The 22,612-nt window shown below is 35.5% G+C and overlaps 1 protein-coding gene across 9 annotated transcripts in view; it reads right to left on the reverse strand.

The window, feature by feature from the left end:
- The window catches only part of PCNX1 (pecanex 1), a 223,015-nt gene that overhangs the window by 92,799 nt on the left and 107,604 nt on the right, over positions 1–22,612 (reverse strand). For all 9 annotated transcript variants that reach the window (XM_030930409.1, XM_010360621.2, XM_010360624.2 and 6 more), the window contains 5 exons: positions 17,077–17,230; positions 12,924–12,956; positions 8,865–9,036; positions 8,239–8,349; positions 6,330–6,421 (listed from right to left, as the gene is read on the reverse strand). In XM_030930409.1, coding sequence (XP_030786269.1) covers positions 6,330–6,421; positions 8,239–8,349; positions 8,865–9,036; positions 12,924–12,956; positions 17,077–17,230 — 562 coding nt within the window. The remainder of the gene's footprint in view (positions 1–6,329; positions 6,422–8,238; positions 8,350–8,864; positions 9,037–12,923; positions 12,957–17,076; positions 17,231–22,612) is intronic.

The following is a 22,612-nucleotide window of genomic DNA, read 5'->3' on the forward strand; positions in this document are numbered from 1 at the left end:
GCCCGTCTTTATTTGTCAAATACTTGACACTACTTACTACTCTCAGACAAAAGAAGAATATTCTTAAGTTTATCTCAAAATGACTTGTTCATTTTATTTAGATTAAAAATTCAGAAATGTGTATTGAAAGCAATTCATGAACACTACCTGTTGTCTGTCTCCCTGCTAATTCGTATGTTGAAATCTCAATCCCCTGTGTGATGGTACTAGGAGGTTGCACCTTTGGGAGGTCATAAGGTCCTGATGGTAGAGCCCTCATGACCAGGATCACTGTCTGTAGAAAAGGAACCCCAGAGGGCAAGTCCTGTTTCTGTCACTGAGGATATAATAAGTTAGTGTCTGCAACTGGGAAGAAAGACCTCACCAGAACCTGACATCCAGTACCCTGATCTCAGACTTCCAAGCCCCAGAACTGTGAGTAATAAATTTCTATTGTTTATAAGCCACCTCGTCTATGGTACTTTGTTAAAGCAGCCTGAACTGAGACACATCCTTAACTTACAAATTATATGTAAACAGACAGATAGTTAACTACGACCTCTATTGAATCACTAACTAGAAGAATCAAAAGCAAACCAAAACCTAGGTGCCTTGACGTTTTTAATGGATTCTGATTCAGAAGTGAGAGAAAGGACATAAACTATGAAAAACAAAACTGCCCAGGGAAATTGGCCTAGGTCAAAAGGTAGATCTGCTTCACCCACTGTAGTGGACCTTGACTTCCTTCAAGGTCTAAATGTTTTTATTTCATTACGTAACGGCCTAAATATCTAAAAAATATGAAAACATCACAAACATTTACACTTTATTAATAGGATGTACTAGGATGGTTTTAAAGAAAAATTTTTAGCTTTTAATGAACTATGCATCATACCAAAACATTTAAGAAAAAAAGAGTAAATACAAGGAAAGCAGATGTCACATAGATGTAAAAGCCTGTATTTGTGAACAGATTAAAAATAAATAAATTATTCCTAAAGGCATGCAATAAAGTCTCCAAATAACTCTATCCAGAAGTAACCACTGTTTTCAAATTCTTGTATATTCTTCCATTACTATTTTATGTAACTACAAACTTTCATGTGGGCTTTTAAAAAAGCACAAAGGAAACACTGATTTTTTTTTTTTTTTTTGGCCTATTACTCTCCCTTAAAAAAAAAATAGTATGTCTTAAAGATCACTTCACATTAGCATGTAAAAATGTATTTTATTCTTTTTCATGACCAGTCACAAATGACAGATATTAGGTTATTACCAGCTTCTGCTGTTACAAAAACTGCTTTAATGAAATCCTTGTACAGGCATACCTCGGAGACATTGTTGGTCCAGGTCACCTCAATAAAGCAAGCTGTAGTAAAATGAGTAACACAAAATTTTTGGTTTCCCAAAAGTTATGGTTACACTATATTGTAGTCTATTAAATGTGCAATAATGTTGTGTCTTAGAAAAAAATGCGCATACCTTAATTTTAACATTAATACTTTAATGTTAAAAAATGCTAAGGATCATCTGAGCCTTAAGTGAGGTGTAATCTTTCTACTTGTAGAGGGTCTTGCCTCAATGTTGATGGATGCTGACTGTTCAGTGTGGTAATTACTGAAGGCCTGGGTGGCTGTGGCAATTTCTTAAAATAAGACAATAATGAAGTGTGCTGCATTGATTGACTCTGTTTCATGAAAAATTCCTCTGTAGCATGCGATGCTGTTTAATAGCATTTTACCCACAGTAATGATTTCTTTCAAAATTGGAGTCAACCCTCTAAAATCCTGCTGCTGATTTATCAGCTAAATTTATGTACTATTCTAAATCCTTTGTTGTCATTTTAACAATGTTCAAAGCATCTTCACCAGGAGTCAATTCCATCTTAAGAAACCCCTTTCTTTGTTCATCCATAAGAAGCAACTTCTCATCCGTTCTAGTTTTACGTGATTTCGGTAATTCACTCCTATATATTCAAGCTACACTTCTAATTCTCATTCTCTTGCTATTTCTATCACATCTGCAGTTACTTCCTCCACTGAAGTATTGAATCCCTCAAAGTCATCCACAAAGTTTGGAAACAACTTCTTCCAAACTTGTGTTAATACTGATATTTTGATCTCTTCCCATTAATCCTGAATATTCATAATGGCTTCTAGAATGGTGAATCTTTTCTAGATGGTTCTCAATTTATTTTGCCCAGATTCATCAGAAGAATTACCATCTATGACAGATACAGGCCTTACAAAATGTATTTCTTAAATAGACTTGTTAGTTGAAATTACTTGTTACTGCACAGGCTACAAAATGCCCGTTTGTGTTAGCAAGCATGAAAACAACATGAATCTCCTGTACACCTTCATCAGAGCTCTCAAGTGACGAGCTGCATCGTCAATGAACAGGAATATTTTGAAAGGAATCTCTCCTATGAGCAGTAGGTCTCAACAGTACACTTAAAATATTCAGCAAACCATGCTATTAAGAGATGTGCTGTCATCTAGGTTTTGTTCCATTTACAGAGCAGGCAGAATACATTTAAGGGCCCTGTGATTTTCAGAATGGCAAATGAGCACTGGCTTCAGCTTACAGTCACCAGTTGCATTAGCCCCTAATAAGAGAGTAGGCCTGTCCTTTGAAGCTTTGAAACCAGGCATTAACTTCTCCTCTCTAGCTGTGAAAGTTCTAGATAGCATCTTCTTCCAATACAAGGCTGTCTACATTGAAAATCTGTTGTTACTGTAGCCACTTTCTTTTTTTTTTTTTTTTTTTTTTTTTGAGACGGAGTTTCGCTCTGCCACCCAGGCTGGAGTGCAGTGGCCGGATCTCAGCTCACTGCAAGCTCTGCCTCCCGAGTTCACGCCATTCTCCTGCCTCAGCCTCCCGAGTAGCTGGGACTACAGGTGCCCGCCACGTCGCCCGGCTAGTTTTTTGTATTTTTAGTAGAGACAGGGTTTCACCATGTTAGCCAGGATGGTCTCGATCTCCTGACCTCATGATCCGCCCGTCTCGGCCTCCCAAAGCGCTGGGATTACAGGCTTGAGCCACCGCGCCCGGCCTGTAGCCACTTTCATCAATGATCTTAGCTAGATCTAATGGGTAACCTGCTGCAACTTCCATATCAGTACTGCTGCCTCACCTTGTACTTTTATGTTATGGAGATGGCTTCCTTCCTTAAACCTCATGAATCAATTTCGGCGGGCTTCCAACTTTTCTTCTGCAGCTTCCCCACCTCACTCAGCCTTCAGAGAATAGAAGTGTTAGGGCCTTGCTCTGGATTAGGTTTTGGCTTAAGGGAATGCTGTGATTGGTTTGATCTTCTATCCAGAGACCACTAAAACTTTCTCTGTATCGGCCATAATTATGACTGTTTCTCTCTTCTTATCATTTCCTGGAGTAGCACTTTTAATTTCCTTCAAGAACTTTTTGTTTGCATCCACACCTTGGCTAACTGTTTGGCACAAGAGGCCTCAATTTAGGCCTTTCTCAGCTTTCAATATGCCTTACTCACTAAGCTTAATCATTCCTAGCTTCTGATTTAAAGTGAGAGCTATGCGACCATTCCTTTTGCCTTGTGAACACTTAGAGGCCATTGTGGGGTTATTTATTGGCCTAATTTCAACATGGTCGTGTCTCACAGAATAGGGAGACCCAAAGTGAGGGAGAGAGATGAGGGAATGACCAGTCAGCAGAGCAGTCAGAATACACACCATGTTGATCTGTTAAAGTTCACCATCTTCTATGGATGCTGTTAATGGCACTCCAAAAACAATTACAATGGTATCAGACACAACTCATCACCATAATAGAAAATAATAACAATAAAAATTTTAAACATTGCAAGAATTACCAAAATGTGACACAGAGACACAAAGTGAGCACATGCTGTTAGGAAAATGGCACCATTAGACTTGTTTCACACAGGTTTGCCACAAGCATTCCTTTTGTAAAAAAACACACTGTCTGTGAAACGTAATAAAGTAAAGCACAATAAAATGAAGTATGCTTGTACATAATCTCTGCTCGTGCATAACAAATATGTCTATAGATTTATCACACTACAATGAGTGATATTTAAAACTAAAATTGTCTAATGCAAAAGTGATGCCCCAGAAAGAAGAAAAAAACTTTACCTTCCTGCCTGCCTTAGGATGCAGGAATCTACCTGGCAGCTTTTTAACTGCTGCCATTCTGCTGTATAATTATAGGTGAATAGGCCTTTCTAAACGAGGCTAGAAAACTTACCGCACTTATTAACTTCTGTGACTACAATTTCCAAATAATGATTCACTTTCCAAACCCTGATTCAAAACACAAATCTACAACGAGCTAGGACAGTTCACAGGTAGGACATGTGGGAGAACCCTGGATTTGGACCTTGTTGCCTCCAGTCCTCTCCTGGGCTTAGCTCTATCAATTATCTCCCATCCACTAGATTTCCCCTCCTTACCTTTTAGAGCAATTAAGTCTCAGATCTTTTTTAAAAACAAAAACCAGAAAACAACCCCCATTATGTGTGCAAGCTTTCCAACTGCACTCTAGAAAGAGTAGAATATATTTCCTTAATATATATTCAAACCTACTTATATTAATCTGGCTTTCTTAATCCAAAACACCAATATCCTATAACTGCCAAATTCAATAAAAACTTTTTTCAGACTCTTACTGCCTCTGAAATTTCCTTTGTGTGATTTTGTTGTAACCAACACTTAAATACTGGTATTTCCCACAGTCTTACCTCATCCATTTTCTCTTGTCAATCCACATTAAGAGTCTTTTTCTTACATTTTATTCAATTTTATGGATGACTTCTAAATCCATTAATTATGACATCAAACCTCTGTACACGTAACTAGCTACTATGTATCTCTGGATACCCCATAAATATCAACAAATCAAGTGTTCCAAGGTAAACAATCACCTTCCTTCCAACGTAAACAATCACCTTCCTCAACAAACGCCAAGGTTTCTAATCTTGTGCATTAGCACCATATCTAACCAGCTGTTCAAGTCAGCACCCAGAATCATCCTGGATCCTCTTCTGGCTCATATCTCTTTATCCAGACAGTCCACAAATATATTCATGAAATCTAATTTTAGTTAAGTACCTCATAATTTCAAGATTAAAGTGGAACAGTCTCCTTTGATCCCTCCTGCTTAGACTTCAATCTTCACAATGGAGAAAAGTAACCTTTCTAAAATGCAACTCTGATCATTTCCTTTCACTGCCTCATACACATTCATGGTTTTGCATCTTTACCCCAACACATTCAGGATAAAAGCTATTTCATGATCCAGCCTTTGCTTACCTTTCTAGCCTTAGAGGAATGACCTTAGATGTCATCTTTCCTCATGTACCCAAACCTCCAAAATTTCCAAATCATTTGCCATTTCCTCTACACAACACATTTTCTTTACAAGCCCATGGGTCTTCATCTCTTGTTTCAATTAGCTAATGCCTATTTGATCTTCAAAATCTGGTTATATCACCTTCCTGGAAAATTGTCTTCAATCTCTTTTGGCAGAATAAAGTAGTCTTAATTTGTATGCCCACAGAACTGTTTTCATAACCTTCGTTATGCTGTATTGAACATGTTGGTTGACTTGTTGATCACAGCTAAGCTACAAGTTCCTTCAAAGCAGAAAACGGTTTAGCATAGCACCTGGTACACATAAATGCTCTACAAATGCTACTTAAATGAGGCAAGGAAGGATCTGTGAGTCACTTGTCATAGTCCTTTCAAACCTAACATTCTGATTGTCTTGCACTAGTTGCCAAACAAAAAACGAAAACAACCCACAAGTATGCGTGAGGAGCTGAAAGTTGTCTACAAAAATGTTTAAATTTTTATGTTTACAACTTGTTGACAATCTTTTAAAGGGAAGTTCATAAGGCTCATCCAGATCTTCTAACCCAATGACATTAAATTTCAGTGTATTACTTTTTATTAGCATGTATCTTAAATTGCAGTCCTTGAACTTGTTTTTATAAGTTTAAAAAAACTGTGATATGAAAAGTAGTTAAATTCTTAACTAGAATTTTAAAATTGATTTCACATTCTGTAATTACTATGCCTACCCTTATACCAGATGAGCCTAGTTTTCAATAATCTGTTTCTAATATTAACCTGTGACTACTACAGGAAAAATAATTTTCTTTTAGTAATGGTTAACTATTAAACTGTTTTCAAATTCAAAGTAGTTGAGAATGAGAATAATGTTTAACATATGAAGACCACGAAAATTAATGCTAAGTGGCCCCAGGAGAAAAAATCATTATTAGTTGATTTTAAAACAACATTCATATAGAAATACAGCCTTAAAGACAAAACATACTATAATTTATTGCTCACCTTTAATGCTCCATAACATAATCCATACAATAAGGCTACTGCCACAATGCTACAGATAAAACTGTAAAGTGCTGCAAGCAGGCTTGTAGTGGCTAGACAGAAGAAGAAAAAGGAAAGAAATATTTTATAAAAATATATGAAAAACATTAAAAGGTCACTGAAAAGCATTTAAAATATTATAATGTCAACTATCATTAAATATCTACTAATCTGAATTTTAAAAATTCAGTTACTTCATTTTGTTCTTTCAAAAAGATTTTGACATGACAGAGATTTGCTATCCAGAATCTTTGTTACAAGATAAACTATATTCATCTTGGAAGTAATGAACATTTATATGTAGCAAGAAAAAATTTTATCTATATTATGCTTCAAAAATCTATCTTATATTAACAAAAAATGTGGAAAAATGAAGCTTTCAGAGGCCTGAAAAGGAACTGGAGATGTATTAAGTGTTCACTGAAAAATATTTATCTATGTAAACAGAACCTGTGTTACCCACAAAAGTAAATCTGTATTCCCATGTGTTAATTTTCAGAAAAAAGTGTAGATCTAATTGCTAACAATAACAACAACAAAATAGATACTTTAGATACTGTAGATCTAATTGCTAACAATAGCAACACAATGAAATAGATAATTACTAATACTCCAGTGGGCGTATTAGTAATAAGGAACAGGGGATGGCTAAGATATCTAGACTTTACTTTTAAAACATGGGTAACAGACTTTCTTTAATAATAATAATCATAAAAGAAATCTACAGAAAAAATTCCTTATGAGTTATCAGAAACCTAATACCTTGCACAAGTTTGTAAATTATAGTATGACAAAAGCCCATTATCATAAATTACCTACACTAAGCCCTCCCCATAGTATTTAGGGTAATATAACACCAGTAATAGTCCCTAAATATTCAAACTGTCTTCTACCTATTAAGCCATGCTGATTGATGAAACGAGTTCTGTCTTAATTCATACTCATTCAAAAAATTTTCAGAACATTAAAAATTCTCTAGTATGATATACAGCAACACAGAAAAACTCAGTTTCTATTTAAAATTAAAGCCATGATGTCGACTTTTCATCAGCAGAGAGGATTTCAATGCATATGCTTGGAAAATATATGAGGCCTGAAAATGTGAAATGTGTAGAGAAATGAACTATAAAGTTACAGTAATTTCTTTCCCTTTCATTTTCTCTAGTTGCACACTCATCTTTCAGTAAAATTTTAAATGGTTAAACTAAATAATGGTATATTTTAACCATGGTGTATGCTGATATGATTATTTTCAAGTTCTACAAACCATTATCTATACCAGGGTAATATGGGTATGATCTTATTTTTTAAATAAAATATACATATGATATGGAAATAGATTTTCTAAGTATATCAATTCATAGCCACATATTCTACTCAATGAACAGATAGTTCTTAAAAGCTTATTTATTAGTAAAATGCTTTTGTTTTGGTGTTACCATTCTAAGGATAAAACAAGGCTCTGAAACCAAATATGAAGACCTACTAAATGTACATACTGGTTTAAAATCCAAATGGAATGCTATGTATCAAACTTCAATCTATTCAGGATAGATGATCTTTTATAAATACCTCTTAAGTACATATAGGTTCCATGTAAACTCACTATAACTTTTAGTTGCAGATGTTATTTTATCACTTCTTACACATCTGCTTCATTATACCTGGCTCTTTCTCTAAAGTAGCAGACTTGACTATTTTTTTCTATCCACAAATTAATTGCTTCTCAGTCTTCAATTACTTAATGTCTTTTTTTTTTTCTAATTTCAAGCCTGAAGTGAAAACTGGAAAAGCATTTTAATGGTCAGTTTATTACTTCATGATCTATAAAGGTAATGCTGTAATCTATAGTTTTTAAAGAAACACTCACCATTACCACCAAAAATATGAATATCCAATTGTTCACAAAGGTACATTACAAATGTATTCACCTGAGGCAGGAGACCAATGAAAAACACTATTGGGAAACAGAGTGTAAACACTACAAAAAGAAAGAAAAGTATATTTAAAAATACTATACTATATCCATTCTTGTGTCTACTGAGAGGTCATCATTCATTTTTTTGTCCACTGAGAGGTCATAATTTTTTTAAATCCCAAATTAACATAAACTACTAGGCAATTTTTAAAAGACAGGATTTTAAATTATACATCTCAACAAAAATTGCTGGGGTAGTAAATAACATCTTTTCAATCATAAACAATACTTTTTAGTTATTTCAACCATTTTCACATAATAGAAACCTAAGATAACAAAACCAAAAAAAATTCTCCATTACACCTACTCCAAGAACAAAAGAATTACTATAATATTTGCTCATCATTAGCTTTATTCACTCATAATAGTCCTATCACTTTGTTTCTCAGAGCAGATAACAAGAGCAAAATAAGCTTATTAAAAACTATTTAAAGCTGTATAATTGATATATTTATCAGTAAAATGTTGATATACAAATACATTCATTTTAAGACTGGAGATACTTTAAGATGACTCACCTATAACTAAATCCCTGGCTGATATAAACACCAGTGGATTGGTGAAAGTTATTCCATATAATTTGAACTTGGTTGCAGTCAGGTTTCTGCTACCATAATCGAAGAGCCAAATAAGACCACAACATAAGCAGAAATAAACTGGTCTACTGTAGGCAATGATACGATTATGACCCTGAAAATGAGAAAATGATATTTTTTAAAGTCAGTTTAGTTAATTTTATGAGTCACAAATAACTACTGAGATCACTGATGGCTTCATTCTAAGGATTCATAATTTTTCCATATGGAAGCCAGATTTCTGACAATCACAGAAAGGATTAACAAATACAGAGAGGAGGAAGAGTAATAGAATGAACTCTTGAGATACTGGACTGAAACAGAAGTATCAGTGTGAAGTTTTTTTGTTGTTATTATTATTTATTTATTTATCTATTTATTTTGAGACAGGGTCTCACTGTGTCGCCCAGACTGGAATGCAGTGGAGTGCTCACAGCTCACTGTAGCCTCGGCCTCCTGAGCTCAAGTGATCCTCCCGCCTCAGCCTTCCAAGCAGCTGAGACTACAGGCACATATCACTGCGCCTGTTTAATTTTTTTAGAGTTTCGCCATGTTGCCCAGGCTGGTCTCAAACTCCTGGTCTGAAGTGATCTGCCCACACTGGGCTCCCATAGTCTCATTATTTTTAATATGCATATAGACAGATACAGGAATAGGTTATATATATATGTATACACATGTGTGTATATATGTACATACATACATACACCTCCTAGCTTTATCCACTAAGAGGACCTAGATGCAATGAGATTCTAGCAATAATGATTACTAGCAACCAGATCTTACTTTATAAATACCATTACCTACCAAAAAAGGTGGGGGGGCTCCATAGAGAAAAGACTGGTTTCTGGCTACGACAGGGAAAGTATAAGATGACCCTGGAACATATTGTTGTGACAAAAAGGTAGAAAGTACTTAAAGAATGACAGAGATATGTCAAAAGGACACAGAAAGCAGTGTGATGGACTCCCAATGGCTAAATCAGGGACAATTTGAGCATCAAAATAAATACTACTAGTAACATTATAGTCCATTGAATAAAATAATCAATTTATCCACACCAAAATATACATACATATATAAGAAAGAGGGGAAAGCTCTTCCTTATAGTATTAATAAAAGGTCAACTAATAAATGTAGAAGGAATGATGGGATGAGAAAAATCACCATTTATCAACCAATAAATAACTGAATCAGGCAAGAAACATCAGTAAATACTAAAACAACTGGATAGAAATTTATGGAGAAGGACACATATACAGTCTCAAGGTATCTCTCCATGAGGTATTTATTTTACTTATTTATTTGAAGTATTTATTATCTGTAAGAGAAAAACAGTAACATTACAGTAGAGTACTGGTTCTTAAGGAAGTAGGAGGGGGTTTTGCTCCCCAGTGCACATATGGGAATCTGGACACATTTCTGTTGTCACAGTTGGGGAAGTGGTGCTACCAGCATCTAGAAGGTAGCACCAGAGAGGATGCCAAACATCCTACAATGCATAGGACAGCATCCCCCACCCTCAAACAAAGAATTAGCTGGCCAAAATGTTAATACTGCAGAGATTTCAGACACCCTGCAGACAATACCCTTAACCAGAAGATCAAACTTAACATCACTAATAACAGGATAAATCAATATGTGCTTCCTAATATGATGTACTTTTGTAGTATTCCTACTTTAAAAAGCACGGCCTTATCAAATCAGAAAGAAACATCATCCGCACCATAAGACAGGGTGAAAAAATAAAACTTAAAAAAAAATTTTTTAAAGAAAAAAAATCAGGCCAGGCGCGGTGGCTCAAGCCTGTAATCCCAGCACTTTGGGAGGCCGAGACGGGCAGATCACGAGGTCAGGAGATCGAGACCATCCTGGCTAATATGGTGAAACCCCGTCTCTACTAAAAATACAAAAAACTAGCCGGGCGAGGTGGCGGGCGCCTGTAGTACCAGCTACTCGGGAGGCTGAGGCAGGAGAATGGCATAAACCCGGGAGGCGGAGCTTGCAGTGAGCTGAGATCCGGCCACTGCACTCCAGCCTGGGTGACAGAGCGAGACTCCGTCTCAATAAAAAAGAAAAAAAAAAAGAAAAAAAATCAGACAAACTCAAATTGAGGGATGGTCTATAAAATAACTGGCCTATATCCATCAAAAATTTCAATATAATGAAAGATAGCTACCGAAGAATTGCTCCAGATTAAAGGAGATTTAAGAGACCAAACGTAGCCGGGCGCGGTGGCTCAAGCCTGTAATCCCAGCACTTTGGGAGGCCGAGACGGGCGGATCACGAGGTCAGGAGATCAAGACCACCCTGGCTAACACGGTGAAACCCCATCTCTACTAAAAAATACAAAAAAAAAAAAAAAAAAAACTAGCCGGGCGAGGTGGCGGGCGCCTGTAGTCCCAGCTACTCTGGAGGCTGAGGCAGGAGAATGGCGTAAACCTGAGAGGCGGAGCTTGCAGTGAGCTGAGATCCGGCCACTGCACTCCAGCCTGGGCCACAGAGCGAGACTCCGTCTCAAAAAAAAAAAAAAGAGACCAAACGTAATCAGAGACTTTCTTTGCCAATGAAGACAATAGGCTAAATCTATTTGAATAAGATCTATATCTTAGAAGACAGCATTGTATCAACATTAATATTCTAATTTTGATAATTATCTTGAATTAACATAAAGGAATATCTTTGTTTCTAAGAAACACACACTGAGACATTTAGAGGTAAAGGGGCATCATCTCAGCTAGCACAGAGAAAGAAGGAAAAAAGATCACGTGCTAGAAAGGGATTAAGCAAATATCGTAAATGTTAACATATGGATCTGGATGAATGGTATCTGAAATTCTTTGTACTACCCTTGCAACTTTAAGTTTGAAATTAGGCCAAAATAAAAAGTTAAAAAGCAATGTTTCCATATATTATTGCACTTCAAAAATATTCTTGCAAAATAGTAAACATAATCAGTCAAAAAAAAAAAAAACTTGCCTCTTTGTTTCATTTTGCTCATCCATTCCCATTATTCATTATTCCAGTGAAAGGATTAAAAAAATTATATTCAAGGAAAAAAATCATAAACTATTCTTGAGGTCTGTTTTTGAACTACTTTAAATAGAATATCCTTTGTTCTATTAAAAACTCAGTGTAGATCTAAAATTGGATTCCACTTCACAATAAATAGTGCTAGGCAGATAATATTTTTGTCTAAAGTCACAAAGTGAGTAACAAAGTTTTTATTCAATGGCCTTAACACCAGACTCATGTATTACTTCTTTATTCTTGCTCCTAATGGTTACTCAAGTGAAATAATATAAAGTTCTTCCTACCTCAAAATTTTATTTTCTTTTTTTTTTTTTTTTTTTTTTTTTTGAGACGGAGTCTCGCTCTGTCGCCCGGGCTGGAGTGCAGTGGCCGGATCTCAGCTCACTGCAAGCTCCGCCTCCCGGGTTCCCACCATTCTCCTGCCTCAGCCTCCCAAGTAGCTGGGACTACAGGCGCCCGCCACCACGCCTGGCTAGTTTTTTGTATTTTTAGTAGAGACGGGGTTTCACTGTGTTAGCCAGGATGGTCTCGATCTCCTGACCTCGTGATCCGCCCGTCTCGGCCTCCCAAAGTGCTGGGATTACAGGCTTGAGCCACCGCGCCCAGCCCAAAATTATATTTTCAATATTTATTCATAAGCTATTATTCAAAATTTATTAAACATAAATAATAATGAGTTTATAAGAACCATGTCTACTCCCTGAAACAGACTATCAAACAATGGATTATTATGCTCATTTTCAACCAAGATTTAGAGTCCACAAGTACAATGTCATTTTATTTCAAGCTAACACCTATATTTCCAGTAGTGTGTCAAAACATAGATGAGGAAAATAGTAACATAAATTTTAGTTCAGTTTGATGCATTCCAAACAAAACAAAACAAAACAAAAAAACAAAAACCAAACCACAAATGTTATGATAAATGTTAAGGACCTACAATGTACAGCCATATTAAGAGTGACTTACATGTCTGGGAGAAGAAGAATCTGGTTGAACACTCTAAAAATGAAACAGAAAGATAAATTACACTCTTGAAGTCTTGCTAATTTTACAATCAACTTTCAAAATGCCTGAAATGATTTTAAGTAAATATTCCACAACCACAAAATGACCTATATTAATAATTCTGTTCCAGAGATGAAACATCAGCACCAGATACCAGTGTCACTTTGATATTAAAAACATCTCAAATCTTTCCTGATAAGAGTCAAGAAATAAGATTATTTATTATTTATTTATTTGTATCTATCTTAACGTTTCTGCAATAGCATATGATAGATAGATCCATCTTACTGTTTGGCTTATTGCTAGAGACAAGTGTAGTTAAGGTATACTACATACAAGTATAGCATTTCTCACAGGACATCATTCATTCAGGAAATATACAATAATAGGGGTTTGCTTATAACAACAATTCTAGTTCTGCCCATAAATTCCAAGCTTACTAAATAATTCAATGGTATTTGTAATAAAGATAGTATCTGCATTTTCATATCAAAATAATCAAATAAGTAAAGCTGTATCCTTTTAAGAGACTTTATTAACTTCCCATAAAAATGTTCAGAAGGTATTATGCAGCTATGTTCCTAGTCATGACTTTTCTCCCAAGTTTCAGTTCATTTCTGATGGCATACCATACAATTTCACTAGGATTGTCTAGCACCACCCTACCATTCGACATTGGGTCGAGCTGAGTTTGGCATTTGGCCCTTGGCTAGATTTGACTCCAGATAATCCATAAACTCTTTTAACCACAACACCTATCTTCTAAAAGCTTCTGTTCTTGTCTTTCTTATTCCTGTTTATGACATTATTATTATTCTCATCAATTAGTTGCAAAAATCTGTCACCTTTTACCTTTTCAATATTTAATCACAACACCTATCTTCTAAAAGCTTCTGTTCTTGTCTTTCTTATTCCTGTTTATGACATTATTATTATTCTCGTCAATTAGTTGCAAAAATCTGTCACCTTTTACCTTTTCCATATTTAACCACATTAACCTGAAAGCAGTGGACAAAATTAATTGGACCATGGAGACACCAGAGCCAGAAAATGAATTTAAATGATTTAAGGCACTTAAGGTATAGTACAAGAATGACAACCAGTAATTTTAATATAGAATCATTAAATGTTATCAAAGGGACTGAGTTACTTGTTATTAGGGATCAAGGAGGAAGGAGCCGAGACTCTAAGATTTTTAGTTGGTATATCACTGCCAAAAGCAAAGATATTGGGAAAGAAAAATTAACCAGGAGATGATTAATTTGCTATTTTTAAAATGTCTGTTAGATATATAGGAATAAAGCTTGCAAAAGAGATGAAGACTTTGAGATATAAATCTGGACATAACTCATACACAAAGGCAACAAATAAAGTAATAAAAAAGGATGACTTCAATGGCAAGGAACTATAAACCGAGAAGATAACCACATAAAATCCTAGAGAATTCTCATAAATTAAGCAGTTGAAAGAAGAAAGGGATCAACAAAGCAAAAGAGAGTCATCTGAAAAATGCAAGAAGCATGAGGGTGGTATAAAGTCACAGATCAAAAATGAGAAGAATATCAAAATGGAAGAGTCTCCATAGGTATTAAATGATGTACCATTCATAAAGCACGGAGACTTAAGAAAATCAATTTAACAATTAGATTGATCATTAGCAACCACAAAGACTATAACGTCAGTACTGCAATGAGGAAAGTATGGACGGTTCTTAAAGAAATAAAGCAGATGACCTAGGCTTACTCCACATGTCTAACTATAAATAGAGAGAGAAAAAAAGGATGGACAGTTGTTAGTAAACACAGAACTACGTGAATGGTTTTCCAGCTGTGGGAGGGCTCCTCTTCAAGGAGAACTACAAACCACTGCTCAAGGAAATAAGAGAGGACACAAACAAATGGAAGAACATTCCATGCTCATGGATAGGAAGAATCAATACTGTGAAGATGGCCATACTGCCCAAAGTAATTTATAGATTCAATGCTATCCCCATCAAGCTACCACTGACTTTCTTCACAGAATTAGAAAAAACTACTTTAAATTTCATATGGAACCAAAAAAGAGCCCATACAACCAAGACAATCCTAAGCAAAAAGAACAAAGCTGGAGGCATCACACTACCTGACTTCAAACTCTACTACAAGGCTTCAGTCACCAAAACAGCATGGTACTGATACCAAAAGAGATATAAAGACCAATGGAACAGAACAGAGGCCTCAGAAATAACACCACACATCTACAACCCTCTGATCTTTGACAAACCTGACAAAAATGGGGAAAGGATTCCCTATTTAATGAATGGTGTTGGGAAAACTGGCTAGCCAAAAGCAGAAAACTGAAACTGGACCCCTTCCTTACACCTTACACAAACATTAACTCAAGACAGATTAAAGACTTAAACATAAGACCTAAAACCATAAAAACCCTAGAAGAAAACCTAGGCAATACCATTCAGGACATAGGCATGGGCAAACACTTCATGACTAAAACACCAAAAGCAATGGCAACAAAAGCCAAAATTGACAAATGGGATCTAATTAAACTAAAGAGCTTCTGCACAGCAAAAGAAACTATCCTCACAGTGAACAGGCAACCTACAGAATGGGAGAAAATTTCTGCAATCTATCCATCTGACATACAACTAATATCCAGCATCTACAAGGAACTTAAACTTATAAGAAAAAAAAATCCCATCCAAAACTGGGCAAAAGATATGAACAGACACTTCTCAAAAGACATTTATGTGGCCAAAAAACATATGAAAAAAAGCTCATCATCAATGGTCATTAGAGAAATGTAAATCAAAACCACAATGAGATACCATCTCACGTCAGTTAGAACTGCAATCATTAAAGTCAGGAAACAACAGATGCTGGAGAGGATGTGAAGAAATAGGAAAGCTTTTACACTGTTGGTGGGAGTATAAATTAGTTCAACCATTGCAGAAGACAGTGTGGCGATTCCTCAAGGATCTAGAACCAGAAATACCATTTGACCCAGCAATCCCATTACTGGGTATATACCCAAAGGGTTATAAATCATTCTACTATAAAGACACATGCACATGTATGTTTATTGTGGCACTGTTCACAATAGCAAAGACTTGGAACCCACTCAAATGCCCATCAATGATAGACTGGATAAAGAAAATGTGGCACATACACAACATGGAATACCATGCAGCCATAAAAAAGGATGAGTTCATGTCCTTTGCAGGGACATGGATAAAGTTGGAAACCATCATTCTCAGCAAACTAACACAAGAACAGAAAACCAAACACTGCATGTTCTCACTCATAAGTGGCAGTTGAACACTGAGAACACATGGACACAGGGAGGGGAACATCACACACTGGGGTCTGTCAGAGGAGGGGAGGTAGGGGAGGGATAGCATTAGGAGAAATATCTAATGCAGATGACGGGTTGATGGGTGCAGCTAACCACCAAGGCATGTGTATACCTATGTAACAAATCTGCACATGTATCCCAGAACTTAAAGTATTAAAAAAAAAAAATCTACTACTATTAAAAAAAAAAAGAATGCTAGTTCTTATTTTAACAAATACAGTTTTCTTTTAGGCCAGGCGTGGTGTACTCATGCCTGTAATCCCAGTACTTTGGGAAGCTGAGGCAGGCGAATCACGAGATCAGGAGTTTGAGACCAGCCTGACCAACATGATGAAACCTCGTCTCTATTGAAAACACAAAAATAAGCCAGGCATGGTGGCATGTGCCTGTAATCCCAGCTACTCAGGAGGCTGAGGCAGGAGAATTGCTTGAACCTGGGAGGCGAAGGCTGCAGTGAGCCAGATAGTGCCATTGCACTGCAGCCTGGGCGACACAGCAAGACTCCATCTCCAAAAAACAAAACAAAACAAACAAAACAAATACAGTTTCTTTTAATATAAAAAACTTGTTTTTAGGAAGTTCTAATTTACATACAATTATTTTTAAGGTTTATATCCCCCTTTGGCTCTCTACACAATCTTATGTAAACATCCAAGAAAAGTAAGCCCAAAAATAATTATCTTACTATAATTCAGTAATTACTACAAAATCCTCTGCCTTTTAACACAAATATAATTCCATAGCATAAAAGACGAGATGCTGGTACCTTAAGTAGTGAGTATTGACAGCTGGCTATGACAAGGCAGAACTGGAAGACCCAGATATCTCTGAAGAATCCTTGTATGAGAAGAATAGATCCCAAAAAGGCCACGAGAATCGCCAGGATGACAGCTAACACATTTTCCAGGATCTCACGATTTCTACAGACAGAAAAACTTATGAGTAAGTATATCATAAGTATAAGAAATTAACCAAATGGAAAAAAGGGAAGACATAAATATGAAGTTCCTAATATGCCAAGATGTCTTTTTGGTACTGAGTTTGAACAAAGTTTTAGATCATACTGAAAACAAACTAGTTTCATGTGGATACAACATGAATTCTTATATACAAATAAAACATGCTACAGTGAGTTCCAATTACATAATATAGTTTTAAATTTCTATTTTAAAAATGTTACTCTCCTTAATATCTGCTTTTCTATTCTATTTGTTGCAAAATAGTTAACAAACTTGGATGGCAAATAAAACACGTACACAAAGAATCACATTATGTTTAAAAACCAAAATCTCAAAATAGTTTCTAGAAAATTAAATTTAAAACATTTGTTACATGGCAAAATTGTAACAAAATTCTGGCACTAAGTGATTTCACTTCCCCCATCTCTCAGTCATCTGAAAGAATTAGAAAACTCACTTATTAGAATTATTTAAATATGGGCTCTTACATATCTTGAAAATGAAGGTAGTGACAAAGACTTCTATCTGCTTCTATTAAACTTGCTAAGACAATTCTATACTTCATTAAACTGACATTGTAAGAGAAACAATATGATGCTCGAGAGAGATATATATAGCAATGAAGGTTATTTTTATGTCATACACACACAAGAATCTATCTCATTACTTCTTTGGAAATTTTATTCACAAAACGTTATACAAATACATCCTTTAGTATTTCCCTAAAATACTTTTAAGTCATATTTTTAAAGACTATTAAAAAATGAAAAAATGCTCAGCACATCTCATACATAAAGAAAGCAGGACACAAAACCACGGGCATAGCAGGACAGAAGTTCTGCTGTTAAAAAATTAAACATAGAGGTTAAAAAAGACAATATACCAAAAATGATATTACTAATAATGCTTCTCTCCATGGAATAATTATGGTTTGCCTCTGTCAAAACTTTGTGCATATTTAAATTTTCTACAATAGGTAAGGAATTGCTTTTATAGTCATAAAAAAACTTAACAAATGTATTAACCCAATTCCATATTTGTCACAATCAACTGGGCCTAAAAATAAAATTCATAAACATCTTTGTACTATTTCATTTAATGGTTCTACCAGATAAAAAAGTTCAACAGTATTTCCAGTATTTCCAAATGAATAAATTACTGGCATTTCCATTTGATTTTAGGTGGTAGTTATGCAATTTCAGGATTGCTAAAATTTGATGACCTCTTTTCAATTCTGGGCCTGCCTGAATAGTGCCTCCCTTGTCATTGAACAGGTATTGCCTTTGGATTTTTAAAAATTTTCAATTTTGATGAGTCCAATGTATCAATTTTTTTTTTTTTTTTTAATGATCTTGGCTTTGGTGTCAGAGTCAAGTAATTTTGCCTAATCCAAGTTCATAAGAGTTTTCTCCTATGTTTTCTTTTTTTTACTAGAAGTTTTGCTTTAGGTTTTACATTTAAGCCTATGATACATTTTCATAATGTGGCACAAGGTAAGGCTACAAGTTCTTTATTTCTGTTTATTTTTGAGATGGGGTCTTGCTATGTTGCCCGGGATGGCCTCAAACAATCCTCTCACCTTAGCCTCTTGAGCACACACCTCTGCGTCCATCTCTATTTTTTCGCCAATGGAAATCCAATTGTCCCACCACCATTTGTTGAAAAGGCTATCCTTTCTCCATTTCATTCATTTGAATATTATTTTGATGCCATCTGGGCCTAGAGTTTTCTTTGTGGGAAAGTTTCTAAACTACAATTTCCACTTATTTAATAGATGTAAGACAATTAAGGTCATGTATTTCTTTCAGAATGAAATTTCATAATTTGTCTTTGAAGAAATTTGTCCATTTGCCCAATGTTGAATTTATTTGCATGTAGCTGTTCATATCATTCTCTAATTATCATTTAATGCCTGTAGAGTCTGCAGTCGTACCATAACTCACATTCCTGATATTGGTAATCTGTCTTTCCTCTTCTTTTTTTTTTCTGACCAGGCTGGCTAAAGGTTTATCAATTGATGTTCTCAAATTTTTCATTTCCTTGATTTTCTTTATTATTTCTGTTTCCTCATTTAATTGTTTTGTTCCTTACTATTACCTTTCTTTTGTTTACTTGGGCTTATGTGCTCTTGTTCTTCTAGTAAATGGAAGGTGAAGTCACTGATTGGAGACCTTTGTTTTCTAATCTAGGTGTTTAGTGCTATAAATTTTCCTAAGTACTGCAGGTTAGTGGCATTCCCAAAATTCAGATATGGTGTGTTTTCACTTTCATTTAGCCTGAAATACTAATTTATCTCTTGACATCTTCTCTAATCGATGGGTTATTTAGAAGTGTTTAGTTTCCAAATATTTGGGGATTTTCCAAGGTTCTATTTGTTATTAATTTACCATTTAATTCACTATGTATGACTGGATAGTGGACCTTTTAAAATTTAGTAACTCCTGTATTATGGCTCAAGATGTGACCTATCTTAGTAAATGTTCCGTGAGCACTTAGAAGAATGTATATTCTCTTGTTATGGATGCAGTGTTCCATAAATGTCAACCAATTTAGGTTGGTTGATAATACTGTTCAAGTTCACTATATCCTCACTGATTTTCTAAATAATTATTCTATCAAGTATTTAAAGAGAAGTGCTGAAATCACCTATAACTGTGATTTGTCTATTTCTCCACTTCTATTAGCTTGCTTTATGAATTCTGAAGCTCTGTTTCAGGTGTACAAACATTTAGGACTGTTAAATCCTGTGGATTAATTGACTCCTTATCACTACGAAATGGGCTTCTTCACCCTTGGTAATATTCTTTGTTCTGAAGTCTACTTTATCTGACTTTAATACAGTCAGTACAATAAGCCTTTTGTTAATGTTGGCATGGTATAACTTTTTTCATCTTTTAACCTGTTTGTTTTTATTTTATTTTGGTACAAAATAAAATAAGTATTTGGTCTATGTTGCCCAGGCTGGTTTCGAAAACTGGGCCTCAAGAGATCCTCCCACCTCAGACTTCCAAAGTGCTAGGATCATAGGCATAAGCCACCACACTATCCTCTGTTTTTATATTTAAAGTACCTTCCTTGTAGGCAGCTTGGAGTTAAGTGTTGTTCTTTTTTATATAATCTGCCAATTTCTGACTTTTTCTGACTCTATCATCTTGTCATTTGTTTCCTATTTGTCTCATCTATTCTTTGATCTTTCTCTACCTTATTGATTAACAGTAATTTTTATAATCTATCTTATCTCCTTTTTGACATATTAGCTACAACTCTTTTGTTATTTTAGTGGTTGCCTTACGGTAGGTTTTGGTAAGAATTTTTAAAAATATATTCGTAGAGACAGAGTCTTACTAGGTTGCCAAGGCTGGCCTCAAACTCCTAGGCTCAAGTGATCCTCCTGCCTCTGCCTCCCAAAGTGCTGGGATTACAGGTATAAGCCACTGTGTCTAGCTTAGGGTTTACAATATACATTTATGACAGTCTACCTTCAAGTGATAATATATCACTTCACATATAAGAAACTTAAAATAGTATGCTTTTATTTCTCCCCTCTCTGCCTTTATGCTATTATCATAAATTTTACTTTTACATGTTATAAACCAAAGCATTGTTATTTTCGTTTGAACAGTCAGTTATCTCTTAAAGAAACTTACTAATAAGAAAAAATATTTTATATTTATCCATGTAGTGACTTACCATTTCCATTTATCTTTGTTCCTTTGGGTAGACTTCTATTTCCATCTGAGATCACTTTCCTTCTGCCTAAAAGACACCCTCCAACATTTTATGTAGTGTGGGGCTGCTCATAAAGAATTCTTTCCATTTTTTTCTGATCTGAAAATGTCTTTATTTCACTTTGGTTTTTAAAAGGTATTTTTGCTATGTAGAGAACAGTAGGTTGACAGGGTTTCTTTCTTTTCAGTACTTTAAAGATGCTCCTCTACTGTCTTTTCACTTCATTATTTCCAACAATAAAAAGGATGTCTTCTTTATCCTTGTTCCTCTTTTTTTCTCTTGCAATTTTAACAATTTTATCACTGGTTTTGAGCAGTTGTGTGCCTTGGTGTAGTTTTCTTCAAGCATTTTATGCTTTGAGGTTCACTGGGCTTCCTGAATGTGTATTCATAGTTTTCATCAAATTTGGAAAGTTCTCCACCCTTATTTCTTCAAAATCTTTTGTCTCCTTGTTTCCTCTTGTAGTTGTCCCACAGCTTTTTCTCATTTTGTTTTTATACTCTTTTCACCAGGTACAGTGGACTCTTGTTTCATTCTGGATAGTTTCCATTACTATGCCTTCGAGTTCACTAATCCTTTCTTCTACAAGGTGCAATCCACCATTAATCCCATCCAGTGTATTTTTCATCTCGGAGATTATAGTTTTCAACTCTGTAAGTTTGATTTGGGACTTTTAAAAGTATCTTCTATGTCCGTAGTTAACTTTTTAAACATATGGAAAGCAGTTATAACTGTTTTAATGTCCTTGTCTGCTAATTCTAATATCTATGCAAGCTACAGTTTAGTCTCAACTGATTTATTATTCTTGTTATAGGTCGTTTTCTCACTTCTTTGTACAGCTGGTCATCTTTGACTGAATCCTAGACATTGTGAATCTTAACCTGTTGGGAGCTGGGTATTTCTGGATTTCCATAAATCTTAGATTTTATGTTACTTGGAAACCATTTGATCCCTTCAGGTCTTGGTTTTATGACTTGTTAGGTGGGTGTGAAGTAGTGCTCCTGCTAGGGCTAATTATTCCCCACTTTTAAAGATCTTCCTGATTATTCTACATAAGGCACCATAAAATATGAACCATAAACGTTTCCAATCTGGCTGGTAGGGACATATACTATTCTCAGTGCTGTGTGATTGCCAGTAACTATTCCCCTGTTCCTTTTCACATGGTTCTTTACCTGGCCTCAAACAGTTTCCTCACATACAGGAACTTATCCGTACTCCGCCAAACAGTCGAGGGGACTCAATGCAGATCTCTAAGGTTCTCTCTCTAAGCAGCTCTCTCCTCTCTGACGGTCTGTCCTATGGGCTCTAACTGCCATAGTCTCCCTGGACTCTCAGTTCTAGCTCCTTAACTCAGGAAGTTGGCTGGACTCTACTTCAGTTCTCCCTCCCTATCTTGCAGCCCAGAAACTCTCTCAAAGCATTAAGCTGGGGCAACTGTAGGGCTCATGTTATTTGTTGTCATCTCTCAAGAATCACTGTCCTTTTTTTCTCATCTCCATTGTCTTGAAAACCACTGTTTCATGTACTTTGTCTATTTTTGGTTGTTTCACATGGGATGATAATTCAATCCTGTCACTCCATGTTGACTGGAAGCAGCTGTTGGTCACCAAG

Source organism: Rhinopithecus roxellana, chromosome 5, assembly GCF_007565055.1.
Source record: "Rhinopithecus roxellana isolate Shanxi Qingling chromosome 5, ASM756505v1, whole genome shotgun sequence".
NCBI lineage: Eukaryota > Metazoa > Chordata > Mammalia > Primates > Cercopithecidae > Rhinopithecus > Rhinopithecus roxellana.